The sequence below is a fragment of the Phaseolus vulgaris genome, chromosome 7, assembly GCF_051622355.1.
Source record: "Phaseolus vulgaris cultivar YP4 chromosome 7, ASM5162235v1, whole genome shotgun sequence".
Taxonomy (NCBI): domain Eukaryota; kingdom Viridiplantae; phylum Streptophyta; class Magnoliopsida; order Fabales; family Fabaceae; genus Phaseolus; species Phaseolus vulgaris.
The window spans coordinates 47,607,079-47,626,347 of record NC_143504.1 but is presented as its reverse complement, the minus strand read 5'-3'; the positions used below and the strand labels follow the sequence as shown (position 1 = coordinate 47,626,347).

The 19,269-nt window shown below is 31.4% G+C and overlaps 1 protein-coding gene, 1 long non-coding RNA gene and 1 other non-coding gene across 8 annotated transcripts; all 3 read right to left on the bottom strand.

The window, feature by feature from the left end:
* Window positions 1-348: 348 nt before the first annotated feature.
* On the bottom strand, window positions 349-1,365 carry LOC137829629 (uncharacterized). 2 transcript variants are annotated; one of them, XR_016523572.1, is made up of 2 exons: window positions 1,080-1,365; window positions 349-809 (listed from the first exon to the last, which is right to left on the bottom strand). It is a non-coding gene; the product is annotated as an uncharacterized LOC137829629 (long non-coding RNA). The 2 variants fall into 2 exon arrangements; XR_011084051.2 differs by having other exon boundaries at window positions 950-1,085.
* TRNAR-ACG (transfer RNA arginine (anticodon ACG)) lies at window positions 1,327-1,399 on the bottom strand. The gene has a single exon. It is a non-coding gene; the product is annotated as a tRNA-Arg (tRNA).
* A 2,266-nt stretch (window positions 1,400-3,665) lies between these two features.
* Window positions 3,666-8,300, bottom strand: LOC137829626 (BTB/POZ domain-containing protein At1g03010). Of its 5 annotated transcripts, none has more exons than XM_068636474.2 (4): window positions 7,869-8,300; window positions 6,180-6,246; window positions 4,663-5,859; window positions 3,666-4,458 (listed from the first exon to the last, which is right to left on the bottom strand). In XM_068636474.2, exons 1-4 carry the CDS (start codon window positions 7,958-7,960, stop codon window positions 3,949-3,951), a joined length of 1,866 nt encoding a protein of 621 aa, XP_068492575.1. In that variant the 5' UTR covers window positions 7,961-8,300; the 3' UTR covers window positions 3,666-3,948. The 5 variants fall into 5 exon arrangements, with proteins under 5 accessions (XP_068492575.1, XP_068492574.1, XP_068492576.1 ...); XM_068636473.2 differs by having other exon boundaries at window positions 3,666-4,476; window positions 7,869-8,285; XM_068636475.2 differs by lacking the exon at window positions 7,869-8,300 and adding an exon at window positions 7,392-7,834 and having other exon boundaries at window positions 3,666-4,476.
* Window positions 8,301-19,269: the final 10,969 nt, after the last annotated feature.

The following is a 19,269-nucleotide window of genomic DNA, read 5'->3' as shown; positions in this document are numbered from 1 at the left end:
CAAATCATAATCTAAGACTCTAAAAATGAAATAAATAAAAATGGCACTTAACCACAAAAAGCTCCTAAAAAGGAAAAAAATAAACAGGGTAAGAAAAACCAGGCAGGGAATTTGAATTTGAAATGTGTATAAAAATAAAAAAAGAATGATAGATCATGTAAATATGTATGTTAATGATTTGTGTATGTTTACTCCTCGAAGATTTCTTAGACTGTAATCCATAAATGAATAAACAAACAAGAATCACTATAAATCCCTGCAATTATGTAAGACTGTTATTTAATTTCTGTGCAATGCATGAAATAATTTCTATACCCAATTAGTCTAGCTACGAAGTGAATCAAAAGCTTCTACAAAACATTTCCTCATCTAACTCAAATTCTTCTTAATAAGGAGGTTGCAAGACACCAAAACACTGATATAAATATCTGTCAAAGGGGAGGATGGCATAGTATAGCTTTCTCATACATATTCCTCAGCGTATACGTGGGAGATCCTAATAGAATGGTCACAGTGAAAGGACAAAGAAAATATATACAAACATCACGTTCACAAGCAGAACCAGATGTCGAGGAATCCCTAGTCCCCAGTGTGATGCCAAGAACTGACCTCGCACTACCCACCACCTACTTTTGATCTGCACTAATTTCTACAAACGCAGATGCCACTGTACCTTTCAGTTTTGTTGGAAGGGCCAACAATAATAGAGCTTCAACAATATATATATACCTAGTTTTCGATAGGAACTTATCTTACCACCTTAAATTACCTTCCAACCACAATTTTGTCCAAGTGCTAAGAAGAACCACCTTATTAAATCAAAGTCATACAAAAACACACATATATAAGGTAAAGATTAAAAGTTAATCAGTGGTGTCTCTCACAATATAGAAATATTACTACATAGATTGAAAAAGATTGATTGGCTTAAAATGAGTGTATGACTTACAAATATAATAGAATGCATGATGCATTAGTTATCAACACGGTCCAGTACTTCATAATAACATAACAAAACACATGCGATTGGGGATTGGGAAAGAGGATAGCATATAGAAAAATGTCAGAGTCGAACATACCCAAGTGGCAAGAAGGAACCTTTATCATCAATTTGGAATTTCTCTTCATTACGCTGCAAAACGACACCGTCATTACAACCCTATATCAATCTATAAAAGGAATCCAATGCCTGGAGAATCGCAGTGATACGACGTCGTGCCTTTCGACAAGGGTTAGTATAAACAAAAACCAACGCTGCAAAACGACGCCGTCATCTGTACGAAAAAAACCTAACGGTTAGTTAAACAAAAAAATCTAAGATGATTTCGACTTCACTGGGGATCGAACCCAGAATCTCTGGTTCCGTAGACCAGCGCCTTATCCATTGGGCCATGAAGTCCCTTTTGATATTATTTTAGAAAAATATAATTTATTTAATAATTAACTATTTTAATTATATTTGTTTTTCGTGAACTTTTAGCAAACATTCATGGAATGATCGACCAATCATAAAAAAAATATTATTTTAATTTGAATCAAATAGTCTTTTAAATTTTCGTTCTTAAAATAAAATTAATTTAAAGCAGATATGACATTAACAAACGTGTAAGTTTGTTTTGATGGCATGTCCAATTCCTCACAGGGAAATTCTTGAATAAGTATATTGTGTAATATAATAAAATTTTAACTAAATTATATTTTAATCTTTTAGTTTTTGTCTTTAATTTGGTTTTATATCTTTTAAAATTGGCATAGAAACAATTAAAAACGACATAAAACAATACTCAAGTGCTAGATTTCTTTCATTCCGTAACATAAATCTTAAAATCGATTGATAAGCTTTGTTATCTTACATGTTTTAATTCGATCATTATAGCCAAAAATAATATAATTTCATTTAAATGTGTATGAGAATTAAATATTTTAATATTTACATTTTACGAAACCTAGTTTTTGTTCATGCTTTGCATCAATTGATTGAGGGGTTTGGTTTGTCTCTCACACCCAAACATCATATTAAAACATTGTTTGGTTTTATCAAGAATGAAAAAGCGAAAGAATTGGGTCATACTTCAAGGGTTGTTTTTTTATTTTAATAAGTGCTTGCTTATTGAAACCAAGAAAAAAAAAACGTGATGTAATAATTAACACAACTTGTTTCGTAAAACATATTATAAGATCTGCCTGCAACTCATCTATAAAGTTGAAATAATGTGTCGGTGGAGCTACTAATAACAACGTGAAAATGATGTTACTCACCTTGTGCATGCGCGGATATATATATAGTTTGTAACTAAAATAGAGCTAGAAAAATTGAAACTCAAGTTTAATTTAGCCAAAATGTAATTAAATTTTTATTTTATTAAGTAGAAAAATAAAAATAATACTAGAAAACTTTATAGAAAAAATTTTACTTTTTTTCCTATATCAATTCTTCTCTTTAACGTAATATTCCTGAAATATGATGAAATATACAATCTATTTGAATAATTTAAAAATGGAGAAGCAATCATGTATTTATACTAAAATTAAAGAGCATCAAACCTTTAGTTTTTTTTCTTAAAAGGAAGAGAATTGTTTTCCTTTAGTTACTCTTCTTCCATGTAGCATGTTTACTTACTCTTCTATATAATATGAAAATCGAGACTTTACTTGATTTTTTTATTATATATTTTATTGGTTTTTTTTTAAGTCATAAAAAATAGCCTCATGTTTCCAATAATCTCTCACTTAAATTATTTGGGTAAACTTTTAAATTCATCTCTTTTAAATTACACCATATAAATTTTTTACTATTGACTTTTTAATTTAAATTGTTTTGTAAATATATAATTTCATAAGATTTCGTTTAACAATTGTAATTTAAACATGTTACTTTTTTAACACTTTCATCAGACTATCTAATGTGAATAGAACTACAAATACTCGTAGGATGTAGTTAATATTGTAACTTCAAAAAGTTATTAGATCAAACATGACACAACTAGATGATCAAGTTACTTCATCAAAACATAAGAACATAACTCATATACCATCCAGAGTTATTCGTGCCACAATTATAGCATTTCAAGTTTTTCCATTCTAAGATTTTGATTTAGATTACTTTAACTCCCACTAAGTTCATGTTTCATTGACCACTATTGTGAAATCCTATATAAATTGTACTATTTATTTATGATGAGTTGAGAACCAGTCTAACTCTAAAATAGAAAATTTGCACGTTCATTTTATGCTATTTTGAAATTTGAAGTTGTCAACTAAGCAAATATATATTTACATTGTTGATGTGATATGTAACCATGGTAATTCACTCATTAGAAAAAGTGTTGAGTCTCCTTTATAGAAAAAGTTATTATAAAAATACTTTAACCTCGTATAATTTCACGAGCATATTCCAAATCTCCTTTTCCAATTTCAACACCAGACAAGACTGAATGTGTTATCTTTAGGGATAGAATGACAACAACAATATCGTCCATCTCATTCCAATTTTTCATGAGTAATAGGTCTATCTTCAATAATTTTTAAGCAATTTTGTTTTCTCATAAATCCTTTTATATTTAATTTTCATGGGGAGAAATTACTCCCATTGAACTTCTTAATCTAAAATTTTTGTTAATCAAATCAACTTGCATGGTGTCTGAGAACACAAGGCAAAAGTGTGATGTCTTTGAACTGTTCTCTGCTCCCAGATGCTTAGCTCTATAGATATTACACTTAAGAATATTGTAAAAAATTCTCAACCAGAGGATAGTTGTTTAGTTGAGCATCATCCCACCCTCAAACTAGTCCATCCAAGGTTTGAGCAATGATTTCATTACGAAACAAAGCAACCAAACCAAGGAGCATAAACAAAAAATACTATCCACTAGAAAATAAGTAGTGACAAATCACGCCATGCATGCATCTTCTTACATACTATACATGGAAATATGTACATATTTTTGGTCATGAAACTGAGTGACGCCTTCTTTTGGGGAAAGGGAAGCGACTCTCAGAGCCATTTAGCTTAATACTGTTGATCCGAAATAGAGCATTGAGCTTGCTTAGTTTTTTGGTGAGTGATTTGAATAGCTTGTTGGCAGGGTGAGACCTTACTAGCTCTTGCTTCATGTTAACGTGGTCTTTCTCCAAGTCAGTGAGCCTCATTCTCATTCTTGCAACTTCTAGCTTCAGCTCTCGGTTCTCCCTTCTCACTGATGCATAGTTGTCTCTTGGGGAAATGGCTCCGCTTCCTGCACCACTTCCTGAACGTTGAGGGAATTGACCATTCATTCCTCCAAAGAAAAATTGGTTGTGCCCTCCGTTCATGGCATTGCGAAGCCTTATTTGCTCAAAGTATAGAACCTGCACTGCCATCTGCACTGGTAGTCTTTCATTTTGTGCTGCATGGCTGCACGCTTCTTGAGACAGTTTCTGACAATCAATGGTTTTGCACAGGCGGTATCTCTCTGAATCCTTTATGTTTGGATGAACCTATATCATTAGAACAGTTCAATTCTTTATATTATGTATACCAGTTTGTAATTGAACAATAATGTAAATGAAATTTTAAAGAACCGTTAAATTGGTAGCTAGAACTAGCAAATAACATAATAGTAGTTTACCAGAGAATTAAGACTTGCAATGGAATGGTAGTTAAAGGGAGAAGCAATTTTTCACCTTAAGGAAGATATCAACAGCTCTATAGAGTCCATCACTCACAATACGGGCATGATCTGGAAGTAGTTCAGCAAGGGAAATGAACTTTGATGGCAACAAGTTTGGGTCTAGTGCTACTTCAGCAAGATAGTTGTCCATCAGTTTGGATACCTTCAGAATTGAGCTTTGTTTTGGGGATCCGGGGCTGTCAAAGTCATAAACCATTTCACTTTCATCTCTCAAGTGACTATTATCCTCTTCGTCCTCCTCATCCAAGTTCAGAAAATTGGAAAAAATTCTCAAAATTGAATCCGTGTCATAAATAGTGCCATGGGTATTTTGATGTGAATTTGTTGGGATTAGGATGTCTTCGAGAATTGCCTGGTCAAGTTGTAGACCAATCCTTCTCTCCAGATCAGATCTGCAAGAAGTGGATGTTGATGCAGCTATTGCAGCTTTCAACAAGCTTGAGAGAAATGCCATTGGAACCGGGCTTTTCCTTGATTGTGTTGGTAGTAAGCCAGAAATGGCTTCAACAATGACTCTTTGTTTCTTCTGCAATTCCAAGTCGGGAAAACACCCTTTCACTGCATGGTGGTCCCTAACAATCCCTTGAAGAGAATTATGTGCATAGTTTATCAAAATTTTGCTGATCATGTCTTGTTTTAGTCCCTTTGACTTCACTGCAGACAAAACTCTTTGGAAGAAATCAAGACTAAGAACATTGAGAGATTTTCCCCACCATTCTGTGGGTGTTTCGGGTTCCATGTTTGTAGTGGTTTTAGAAGGGAAGTTGTGGTCCAGCTTTTGTAAACCAGTGGTGAGCTGTTCTTTGCATGCATTATTTGCAATTGCATTGATTAGTCTGCTGACAAGACTAATCTCTTCTGAAGTGGGGATAAGAGTTTCACAACGGTGAAGAACAGATATTGTGTTTGATATATTTGGTAGCACCGTTTCCTTTAGATATACTTCAGCTCGTGTCTCCAAGTTTTTCTCTGAGAACTCTTCTGTCATTTCTAGAAAATGAGCTACGCATTTTAGCATGGCAACATTGGAGAGGGTAAACTCAACATTGATTCCATAACAGAATTTGGCAGCCAGCTCAAATGCCTCTGCACCACCTGGCACGCTTGGGAGACTAATCCGTGAAACTTTTGAATCTTTTGCTTCTAACAGGATCTTCCGAATCCTTCCACTCCTAGAAACAAGAGGAAACTGTAGAAAAAAAAAATCAAACAACTTAGGACTTACAGGATAGTAATCCCCCTCCCTTTTTTAAATGATTCATGGATTATATATTCACGATTTTATCTCCAGCTGTTAATGTCTACTCTACTGTACTATAGTTGAACTTGAAATTCTCTTCAGAGGGATTACTGGTGCACAAAAAGAAAAGCATTTATATTCATACATATGGCTGATATATTCTGCACAGGAAAATGTGATTTATATACAAAGAAATAACTATGAGAGGGAAAGATCACTATGCTGAATATGAAGTAGCCTATCAGAAAGGCAAGTTGTAATTTTTTTACCTTGTGAAGTGCAAAGCTTGAAGCTCCTACTTCAATGGTGAGATCACTGGAGACATCAGATATCGGCCTGTAATTTACAAACCTGGCTGAATTATTGCATGGCGTAGACATGGAAATTTCAATGTAAAGCAACAACTGCTGCTAAGCATATTACTAGCTACCAAAATGAAATTATTAGAGAACTAGAAAGAGTGTTTTGGTGCAGCATGTATGTGCAACTAAATGTACAAGATGGAATTGAACGTATGTGTGTTGTACACCACACACCCGAAGACAGTGTAATCTTCCAAGATCAAGTACGTAGGCGTGAATGGCCCCCAACTCAATAAATACTGAAAGAGTGGGACTACTTTAGCAGTACCTCAGACAATACGATTACACGACCTTTAAGTCCAATTCCATACTGCACGATTGTTTATGTTGTGGAACCCATTGTTCCAAGTCATTGACCAGTGACCACCACATGTAAGAAAGGAAAACCATTTAAGCCACACATGCAATGTCCTGTTGCTGTCTAAGCCTATTATGGTGTCTCAAACGTGAAAGTTACAATATTAGACATGTGTAATAACTAATCATTTTAAGAGAGACTTGATATTAGTTTAAAATTTAAATTGAACTCAACTTCAAAAGTTAGCTCTTAAGTGAGAACTATTTTCATGTCATCTTACTTTTCAATGAATCAAAATGCTTTCCCTTAGTCGGTGAGCCCTTATTATTACTGCAGTTCCGTACTCATTCAAAACTCTCCAATCCAAACATATCCATAGGCCTAAAGATAACAAAAGCTGGAGAATAATTGACAGACAAACATGAATTGGCGTTTTCATTGAAGACAGATCAGGATTGGACATTCACCACGGAGCACCATACTGGTGTCTACTTAATTAATACATGACTATGCATCAAAGTCAAGATTACACGTTACACCTTTATCTACCTATGACACTGCTTAAATTGTACCATGAATGCTGAGTGTTTCTACCATAAAAATGCACAGGTTGTGGTGAGTAAGGACCATGTCAGATCAGAAGTTGTGAGAAACTGAAATTTGAATGAATACAAAAGAGATGCACACACACGAGCAAACGACAAGACAAAATGAAAGTTCCCCAGGTGATGATGCTCCTACTCAGAAACTGAACTTTCACAATCCCATAGGAAAAGGACAGTTAGACCCACCAAAATGAAAGCGCTGAGAAATAAAATAACCTTGGAGTGTCATGAACATCAAGAGCCATTTGCGCTTCAAGTGTGGACAGTGCAATACCATGTCATGAATCATTAATCCCAAAAGCTTAAACTGATAGGTAACCCACATGAATGGTTTTATATTTTTTTAACGTGGAGCTCTTGATTCCAATTATGTGATCAAGATCTAATTATAGATATTTGAAAACGACTACACATTGAAAAAGAAAAAGGATTTGTTTTTAAGGGTGGGTCATTAGATCAATTTCTGGAAGTGAATGTGTGGCCTTTTGCCCATTCAAATCCTCATCACAATTATTTTCTTTGCCTCAGTAAAGGAAAAATCACCCTTAATTATGGGTCTAAATACTACTTCCAGACATTTTTTTTTCTTGTATATTAATTTAGCCGAAAACATTATGGAGAAACAAAACTAAATTATTATACCCAAAATAATGAAGAAAGCAAAATTCATTTTCAAGATTGAGAATATTTTACCATTCAGTGGCATGCCTTATGCTTGAACTAGGACGAAAGGTCCTCTTCCCAGAGATGCTAGGCTTTAATTCTCCGACAGTGACAACTCCCATTTCAACAAAACCTGTCAATTATGATCCCACTGTACCCCACTAAGAATTGTCACTATGAGTGAAGTGACTGTGATATCCTAGCATTCTACTTCATGCCAGTTAATTAAAACAAAGCCACTAGAAAACTGTGTGCACCATTCTCTTGGGAGATTCTTGAGGAGAATTGAAGTCAGATGAACTCATACAGTGCTATAAGGGAGGGAAGGAAGGGATGGAGGTGGTTTTGAAACGTACTTTATGAGCGTTTATAATGAACATAATCTAAAGTCAAGAAAAACGCAGGTGTGCTTGCACTTTTCGGTGAAAGGTAGTGAGCAAGTGGACTTTTCTTTCTTTTACACGGTTTTTGACTTAAGAAATTGCAGGAATTCGGATGTGTTGCACTGCTTTTGGGAGTTGTAATAATGGCTAGCCAAAGCTACACACATAAATTTAGCATAAATTAACTCCTATTATGTGTAAAGATCACAAAAGTGGAAATTAAAATGATGAGTTGGATAACATGATACTATGAGAACCGTGCTATATTAGATATGATTAGCTCACATACGTACGTGTTATGTCATTGACTAAAGTAATGGATATTTTACCTGATGCAAATTTCCAATTCCATTACTTTAAAGTGTTTTTGTAACTGGTTTGCATACCTAAACTATGACTACTGAAGTTTAGTGCATTGTCTAAGTCATAAAAGAAGGCCAAATGACCTGTGTGGTTTTGTGTCATCTCCGGAACCAAATCACCTATCATAATTTCCTATACCCTTATCTTTTCAACTAAGAAATAACTCTTGAAAAGAATAAGACTAACAACCGGGAAAGAGTGTTACATCTTAACCATATGTAACTTTTAATTGGAGAACAGGAAAAGGACATGAGTTAAGGGACGGGTGAATATAATAGCTCCAATAGTGTATGTATTAAATGAATATTTGGCATCAGCTCATGATATAGACACTAATGTGATCATCACAGCTACTCAATGTGACAACTGTTGGAACAATCATGGTCTTAGATTGCATCGATCTGGTACTCATGATGAGGCCTTCAATTTTTATTGTATGGTAGAGTAATATGGTAGGTAATCAGCAATTTCATACGTTTTGATTAAGTGGGTGTGGCCTTCATTTCATTCGATCACTTTGTCTTTGATCATTTTTGTTTCATAAAAGATCATTTTATCTGAACCAAAGTTACAGGCTTTACAGCTTCTCATTCCAAAGAAATAAGTACATTTGGCAGGTGGTCCTATGTAACTCTGCAATATATTCCTATCTAACTAGAGAGAACTAAAAGCACCAAGCAGCTTAGAATCAAATAGTAAAAGAATCTTAAATGTGCATAACTTTTTATTCTTTTCTCCTTCTTGGCATGCCATCTTCTGCTCCCTAGTAATGAGGATCTGACTTCAATGTGGACCAGTGTGTCAAAACTAAAAGAATGAGATCCCATAGCACAACTATGATTTAGTTAGGCCAAACCTTTTTCTTAGGGTGTTCTACTAAAGTGTTTCTTTGTTTGATGGCATATTTGTTACTCTAAACTTTATTTGCAGGTTAAGGCACAGCAGATTCTTGTATCGAGTTTGGAGACATGGGAAGCAATTTGCATTAATTTACCATAATTAGTTTAGACTGAAACTGAAACTGAAAATGATATTCGATATACAGCAATTTCCTTTCACTTTGCCTTCCATTAGTGATAACTTTCCATGACACATAATGATATTCAAGCTAACATTTTTACTTTATTTCAATTTTTAAAAGTAGCTTTTGTTGTAAAAGCTAAAGTAGATGAAACTACTAGGCTAATAGCTTATTGCAAGCTCTATTCATAAAGAAATGTAATAAAGGTTTAGGTGTCGATTATGAAACGGTTGTGTGAAGAATCAATTATGGAGGTTCTTTCCTTTGTTTTAAAAAGGCCTAGTAAATGGTTAGCTAAAATCACTGCACTTAAAAAGCATTGTTTCTCTATGGCAGCCATGTATAATGGGAAGAGGACAAATGGGACAGCCACAGGAAAAGAGGTTTCACACAGAGAGAAGGGTGTGAAAGAGAGTTAATATGATTAGTGCAGGTGTGGAAGGATGGTGGCCATAATCATGAATGCAGAAACACAAGTGACCCCACCTGTTCAAAACTTGTGGGCTAATGGATGCATACATATGTAAAATAGTTATATACCAGTTTCATATAAAAATAAAGCATTTCAATATAATAATATTTACCGTTAAATAGTCAATTCAGTAATAGTACAAAATTTCTTTTATTTCTTTTATTTTATTAATTTTATTTGATCTGTTAATAGTTAAAAGGAATTGAATATATGTTTTTTTCTTTAGTAACATATCTTTAGAGTTTAGGGTATTTTAAAGAAAAAAAAAGTAAAGTTTCCTTCAAATTTAGTTTATTGTTTTTTTTTATAATAAACACACATGTTACAATTACTAAATAAAAAATACTAGTAGCAGATTTTGTATATAATTGTTGTATTAAAAATGAAATATGTTTATCTATATTTTTTTCAAGGGGTTAGTAAAGATTTAAAAAGGAGAGTATATTATTAATCTTTTAGTTTGTTTATAAAATATTTATTTATATAACTGAAATAAATATTTTTTTCTTATTTAATTGTAGTATAATTAAATTTTATCATAAATAAATATCTTTTAATATATAATTGATATCTTTATACTTGTATTGAAGAATTTAATTTGTAGTACCAGCTGGTTATTTTTCATTATGTGAGTCTTTTTTTTAAATAATAATAATTAAAATTCAATGTAAAGATGAAGGTAAATGGGCACGTGGAAAGGTATAGCTAGTCATGAAATCAAATATATAAATAGTGATAAATGGAGAAGTCTAAGGTAGTTGAGAAAAAATTGTTAGTTTTAGGAATATTATATGAAATGCTCGAGAAAATGAGAAAAGAGAAAAAAAAAGTATAATTAGAAATATTGAAAGAATGAACTTTTTCTCTAAGCTGTGTGTTTTGAATATAAAATAATTTAGATTAAAAAAATAGTCTAAAAGATATGAGGAATTTAAAATCAATGAAACTTAAAAGAAAAATTCTACTTTAAAATGAATTAAAAGAATAAAGTTTGAAGTAGTAGATTAAAATGAATTATTTCATTGCAAATTATATGGAATTTCTATTCCTTTCATTTCAAATATAAATAATAAAACTTCAGAAGAAAAAAAATTCAAGTTTTTTAATCTTTTGTATTATTTAAATTTTTTCGTTTTACTTGAAAAAATCTCTGCAAAATTTGAATATTTTAAAATTTATGTAAATTTGATATCTAAACAAATTATTTTGACATTTGGTATTCTAAATTTATTTAAAAATTGAATTTTACTATCACAACACTCCGTTTAAACACATTATATATAGAAGACATAACTAAGAATACTTTATATCTGTTTTTATTGGTTTTAAGTTATATTAAATCAAATAACATTTGAAGAGTGCAATTTTAAGTACTAGCATTACAGGGTCGTAGTGAAATTTACAAGAAATTAAGAGAAAATATAAGCGTAATTTTATGTTGTTTTAAAGGGTTAAATAGTTATTTTATTACTTCAAAAATTGACCACTATAAAATTTGATACCTCTAAAACAAAATTCAATATCTTTTTCCGCTAAAGAAATGAGGATAGTTAACCCTAACTTTCTTCTTTTTGCCCATATATATACCTATTCACTCCTTACCTAAATTGTTACTCATTCTTATTCAAAAATTCTTCTTGTACCTCCATTTGTTTCTTTTTAATATCCTCGTATTTCAAAAAAATACTTAAATTACTTTCGACATTTATTTATTAAATATTTTTAATTCTAAAATGTGAAATTAGAAGAGTTCATTTTATATGTGAAAGTTAAAATTTTTGGTTTTTTATATTTAAGAATGTGTAATTTGAAATATAAAATTTGTATTATAAAATTTATTTTTTGAAGTTTACAATTTAAAATACAAATTTTATATTTTAAATTGTACATTCCAAAATGCAAATTTTGTATTATAAATTATACAATTTAAAATAAATATTTTTAATATTTTTAAAAGTATTAAAGTGAAAAAAAAAATGGGTACAGAAAGAAATCTCTTTTTAAACAGCCAAATGAATTTTCTCCACCCCCATCAATTTTTTAAAAAATTGTCTTATCCTTTTTTTAGGAATTATCTTTTTTGGAAGCTTTTTCCATAACATACTTTTTCATAATTCAAAAAAATGTATTCTAAAAAATGGTTTCTGAAACATATATAATACATTTTGGAATATCTTTTATATGATATTCCATAAGAACTTTCAGAAATGAAAACAAGTTAGGTAGACATTTAATCATTTTACTTATTTATGGGTGGAGAAAGAAACACCTTATAAATTATGCACCCCTCCTTAATTCATCCATTATTTCTACTAAAACAACTTTGACCTACTAATATCAAATTTTGGAATTGAAAATTGAGAGAAAATAATAATGGAAGAAGAAGAAGCAGCATATTAAGTTTATTTCAGTCTTTAATTTATAATAGTGTCTTCTGTTGCTCTGAATGACACTCAACTTATCTTAATAAATAACGTTAATTAATGTCGCATTATATGGTTAAAGGTGACAGAATTGAGAAGAAAGAAAATGCTGAAATTAAAACACTTTGAAAAATAAACATTAAATTTCTCCCTTATTTATGACCCCTGTGGTTCGGTATTTAAAACACTTTCTTACCTTCCTACCTCATAAGTCTTAATTAAATGTTTAATCAAATAAATTTAAAGATAGTTAGTAATATTTTTTAATATACTCTTTATTAAAGTATACACTTAATTATAGTTTTATTCTTTTATTTTTTTTTCTCATATATGTTTAGTTTGGATTCATGTATTTGAATTTTCTATAGAAAAATAAATAAAAATGGTATTTCTATCTACTTAAAATAAATTTATTAAAAATTTAAATATATTAGTAGTTTAAAATTATCACAAAATAAAACATATTTTAAAATTATTCTCATTACTCCTAATAACTCTATACATGCCACATTTTGTAACCTCTACCTACAATCCTAAATCTCCATTGTGGGTATCGAAACCCACAAGGAATCATGTCGCTAAGGACGAATATCAAACCCACAAAGAAATAATCAAGTAAAATATTCATTAAATATAAAACAGAATAATAGAGTTTGTTGGATTTGTTATGATGCCAATGATTAATAAGAAAACAAGTCAAAGAGTTTGTTGCTTCAATTGGAAAAATAGAGATTGAGGTTCATCTTTCTCACTCTTTTTCACTCTTTTGTATTTTGATTAGCATGACAATATTGTGTCATTTGATTGATATTAATGCTCGTATAAAAATCATTTATATCGATTCCTCGCATATAAAATTATTAAGATGCTTCCTAAATATTGATTTCTCGCATATTTATAAAAATCACTTATCATTGAGATTAGACATTGATAGAAATTAACATTTCATATTTATTCCTAGCATTCAAATAAGTTAAGCTTTATCGTTTAGGTCAGAACCTTATAAGTACTTTCCAGTCAAATTTAAGTTTCAATATCATGGAAAACCAAGCATTACAAACAAAACAATAATATCAATCATCAATCAAGAACAAAATATTGTGTTTATTTATCACCTCAATACATAAGAGTTTGAAAATATTACTCCCAATCCCAAAGGGTAGAATTAGCCACACATGATAGCTGTTACAAACATGGAAAGCAAGAAAAGAAGATTCTAGATGTTTCTCCTTGATAGCTACCTCCTCTAAGGTTTTCTAACACCTTCTATTATGCCAATTGGAATACAATTCACTTAATGGTGGTTTCTTCTCAATCATTGCTTGTTGTAACTCCTAATTTGTTTTCTACAACTCTTCATGCGCTCTTAAAGCTTCCTTTTTCTGCCTGAGTTTCTCTTGGTTTTCTTCTAGCCTTCGTGTTATCCCGCTGCAACTCCCGCATGGTGTCCAGGATTTGATACAAAGTTGGAGGGTAATGTTGTTGTGTTATTTGCTAAAGTTAAGAAGGTGTTACCTATGTGCTCTCTTGTGGAGGTAGGAAAAGTTTTACCTAGTACCACGGTAGGCGCCAATTCATTATAGCTCAAATTAGTAACTTTAAGCCAATGAGTTCAAAAGTGTCTTATGTTATCTAGGACGTATTATATTTATAGGAATTTCTCCTCTCTTAGTAGCGCTCATAGGATTAATTTAAGTATCATAAAACTAATTCAAGAGATGAAAGATGTAATGCAATAGAAAACAAGTTATGGGATTCAAGGATTCAATTGTTACTCAAGATCCCAAAATTTTGGTGACACAATAGCCTTCTCGCTAATCTCGCTACACCTGATTGAGATGATGTCCTATAATCGACACACACATTATCTAATAAGCAACCTATGGTCAACGCTTAAATCGTCTAAAGAATGTCATTCTTTTACTTAACTCTTAAACTTTAGTTCTTAATACTCTGAAAATATCCTTTTGACACATACTCGACCAACCATAAATGTCATCCAAAGATCTTGATTATATAACATTCCAAAAGAAATTTTTGAAATACTAAAAAATAAGGTAAAAATATTTATTTTTAAAATTTTGACACCTCAATTCTTTTTTTCATGTTCGACAACTTTTTTTTAACCTTGAATTAGTGACACTTAAAAAGAAGATATGGTAAATTTAAAAAATACAATCTAGTCAATTATGTTGTTTTGTGTCTTACCCAAACCATCATAGTTGATTTTATTAATTAAATGTATAATTAAATACTTTTAACAGCTAATCATGTTTACTTATTTTGGAATTATTTTTTTAAGTATTTTTACATTCTTTTAATAGATGAAAATGTGCTTGCTTGTCCCACTTGAATTTTATGAACTCTTATATATACTTTAAAAAAACATAAATTTAAAAGATAGAATTTTCAGAAATTAAAAATAAAATTCAATTAAAAAAACCTCTAAATATATGTGAATATGTCATTGCGCTATTCTTTCAATATTTTCTATTAAAAAATAACTTTTCTCGTATGTTGCATTAGTGTTTGCTTCTGCAAACACTATGTTACATCTATAATCTTACCAAACAACCACAACGAACGGAGATAGCAGATGACAACGCACCACAACGATCAGAACAGGCGGCCACGTAAGACAGAACACGAGTACAAACGTCACCACGAAAGCGATCATCAACACCACTACGATCGAAACAAATATGCATTGGCACCACGATTGGAACAGAGACACACCATCACGAAGAACTCGAACACAAGCCCTGATGCGAGTAACCTAGGTGAATTTGTCTGATTTTGTGTTCAGAAACGAGGTCGTTTTGGGTTTAAAGAAAAAATCCTCTGAATTTACAAGTTGTTTTAGAAATAATTTCATAAAATGAGAACAAATTAGATAATTTAAAATATTTAATAATTTGACCTATATAATGGGAGTGGAGGAAGAACTTTGATGAGTGCACGAAGAAACTTATAAGAACCCGTCTTTAGCCCATTCATTATTTCTACTAAAACAACCTTTGACATACTCATACCAAATTTTGGAATTGAAAATTAAGTAAGAGAAAATAATAATGGAAGAAGAAGAAGCATTTCTAAATGACACTCAACTTATGTTAATAAATGACGTTAATTAATGTCGCATGATATGGTTTAAGGTGAACAAAATTGAGAAGAAACAAAATACTGAAATTAAAACACTTCGAAAAATAAACATTAAATTTCTCCCTTATTTATAACCGACTGCGGTTCAGTGTTTAAAACACTTTCTTACCTTCCCACCTCATAAAGTCTTAATTAAATGTTTAATCATATAATTTAGGGATAGTTAGTAATATTTTTTAATATACTCTTTATTAAAGTATATACTTAATTATAATTTTATTCTTTTTTTTCCCATATATGTTTAGTTTGGATTCATGTATTTGAATTTTTTATATATACAAATAAACAAAAATGGTATTTCTATCTACTTAAAATTAACTTTATCAACAATTTAAATATATTAGTAGTTCAAAATTATCACAAAATAAAACATATTTTAAAATTATTTTCATTACTTCCATTAACTCTGTATTTGACGCATTTTGTAATCTCTACCTATAATCCTAAATCTCCATTATTTTATATTTTATAAAAAAAATTATTGAAGTATATTGATATTATTACATTAAAAATAAGATCTTTGATCATAAAAATGAAAATTATTTTTCTGACTTAGAAATATATATTCATTACCAACATTCAAATAAAACATTAATAAAGTATATTTTTAATAAAAAAATTATATTAAAATAAAAATATAAAAATAATTTAAAAAATGTGACACAATAGAATCACCAAAATTAATGACAAAAACTCCTGCAATATATAGTGTATATAACTCACGTTTTAATTTTTTACATTAATTTACTTTTTAATAACAAATTTATGTAATCTTCATTTTAACATTTTAAAAAAGTGTATATACAGCAATCATTAATATTAGTTATATCATCAATTCACAAATACTTATTTAACTATTTATCAAAATATTAGTAATTAACTCAAATACTGCTATTATTATATTGTTCTTAAAAATTGTCCATTGAGTATATAAAAGAAGTTCTAAAAACGTTATTTATTCTAAAAAAAATAAAATATATATATATATATATATATATATAACTGAAAGGATAAAAAACTGAAAATATAATTTATCGTAATACGTGTGTGTATATGTAATTAGATGTGTGAATTTCATTTCTTATTAAATAAATTTTATTTTCAATTTAGTAATATTAGGTTTTAATCAATAAAATGTTATTTAAAAAAAATGTGTTAAAATGTTATTATTTAGTAAAGTAACAAAAAGTTGATTGATTCAGTTGAATGTTTAGTGATCTTACTTTAGAGCATTCAGTCATTTTTCGTATCTCTCCAAATACAAATAAGGTTTATATTTTTCAAGAATATTAGGTCACTGTTTGAATGAAATTTTATAATTTAAAATATGCAACGGGTTTGAATAGAAAAAGGAATATATATATATATATAATAATTTTAAGATAATTACATGTTTTTGGATATAAAATAATTTTGTTCTCATCTTGAAATAAAAAATTTAAATAAAAAACTGATAATATAAAAGGAATTTATTGCATCATTAAATTACAAGTTATCATTATTACAGTAAATGAAGATGAATATTCCTTGTCTGATGTGATGTTTTAATGTAGCGTACGTAATCGCTCGCACGTAATCGTAATGAAGAAAGAGAGGTTTTGATGAACCCTAATTGTAGAGAAAAATAAATATAAAAGAAACTTTTATTCACTTGTATATTAGAGAGTAAAATACATGGTGTATATATAAGAAAAAGATTAAGACCTAGCTGAAACAGAAAAGGAAAGTTGGGTCAAACAAACAAAACCCAATAATTTAAAATAGAAAATTAAATATATTAACCCCCTCAAGCTGGGGAGTAGATATTTTTCAGGCCCAGCTTGGATTTGAGAGTAGAGAATTGTGCGGAAGCAAGGGGCTTGGTGAATATGTCAGCAACTTGCATTGCAGAAGTAATGGGCAGTAGTTTGAGGAGACCAGAGTTAAGTTTTTCACGAACTAGGTGGCAATCAATTTCGATGTGCTTGGTTCGTTCATGAAAAACTTGATTGGAAGCTATTTGAAGGGCAGATTTGTTGTCACAGTACAGGGTTGCAGCCTGGGAGAGAGGAAGATGTAAATCCTGAAGGAGGTAAGACAACCATTGTAACTCACATGTGGTGGTGGCAAGGGCTCTATACTCAGCTTCAGAGGAGCTGCGGGAGATAGTTGGCTGCTTCTTTGATTTCCATGATATTAGGGAGTCTCCTAAGTAGATGGAATATCCAGTGACAGATTTGCGTGTGGTAGGACATGTTGCCCAGTCAGAGTCACTAAAACCACAGAGGTGAAGTGAACTAGTGTGAGAAAAATATAGTCCTTCACCAGGGGTGCCCTTGAGGTAACGCAAAAGACGTGAGACAGCTTGCTGATGATGAGTTGTGGGTGCAGATATGAATTGGCTTAAATTGTGGACAACGAAGGCGATGTCTGGTCGCGTGTTGGTTAAGTAAATTAGACGTCCAAGGAGTCTTCTGTATTGGGAAGTGGCATCAGCATCGAGAGGTGAGCCTTGGTCGGGAGAGAGACGGGAGGTGTGAGTCATAGGAGTGGCCACAGGTGCAGAGTCAAGCATGCTAGTTTCTTGAAGGAGATCAAGAGTATACTTACGTTGACTTAAATGAAGACGGTTGCGAGCAATTTCCAGTCCCAAAAAGTAAGTGAGATTACCTAAATTTTTTATCTTGAAGTGATGGTGAAGGATGCAGTAATTGTATTGATTTCCTCTGTGTCATCACCAAAGTCATCAACATAAACAAGAATAACAGTGAGTTTATTATTATTATATTTAAGAAAAAGAGAGTGATCAACAACATAAATAGAGTAATTATTTGATAAAAGAAAAGTAGAAAGTTTGGCGTACCATTGGCGACCAGCTTGACGAAGGCCATACAAAGACCGTTGAAGCTTGCAAACATGCTGGGGAGAAGGAAGATAGAGGCCAGGTGGGGGGGTCATGTATACCTCTTCATGGAGATCACCATGAAGAAATGCATTATTGACATCAAGTTGTTTTAAAATCCAATTTTTGGTAGTGGCAATAGCAAGGAGAAGGCGGAGGGTAGTGAGTTTAGCAACAGGTGCAAAAGTGTCTAAGAAATCAAGTCCTTCAAGTTGGGTGAACCCTTTGGAAACAACTCTAGCTTTGTGGCGCTCAACAGTGCCATCAGAATGGTATTTGATTTTATATACCCATTTACAACCAATAGTTTTCTTTCCTAGAGGGAGAGGGGTAAGTTGCCAAGTATTGTTAGCAGCAAGAGCTTGAAGCTCATCTTGCATGGCAGATTGCCAAGAAGCATGTTTGGAGGCTTCGTTATATGTTTGAGGTTCAGGATGAGAATTGATAGAGGAAATAACATTTCTAAAATTGGAAGATAAGGAATTGTAAGACAAGTAATTATGAATAGGATATCTACTACTTACAGTGTTGGTTGCAGTGTGGAAATCTGCAAGATAGGCAGGTTGTCGGTGAGGACGAGCTGATCTTCTTGGAAATTGGGGTGAGATGCTTCCTGGAGATGCAGGCGATGATAATTCTGATGGAGGTGCAATGTTGGATGCAGGAGCAGAGACACTATTTGTTGGAAGATCATAGGATAATGAGGCTGGTGGAGGGACATTATTG

Excerpts from the sequence above, each read along its gene's own strand:
- LOC137829626 (XM_068636473.2), bottom strand. The coding sequence starts at position 7,960 with ATGGGAGTTGTCACTGTCGGAGAATTAAAGCCTAGCATCTCTGGGAAG. Across the intron at positions 6,247-7,868 it reads ATAAGGCATGCCACTGAATG|GCCGATATCTGATGTCTCCA; the intron begins GTAAAATATTCT and ends TGTAAATTACAG. Across the intron at positions 4,477-4,662 it reads CTGTTGATATCTTCCTTAAG|GTTCATCCAAACATAAAGGA; the intron begins GTGAAAAATTGC and ends CTAATGATATAG.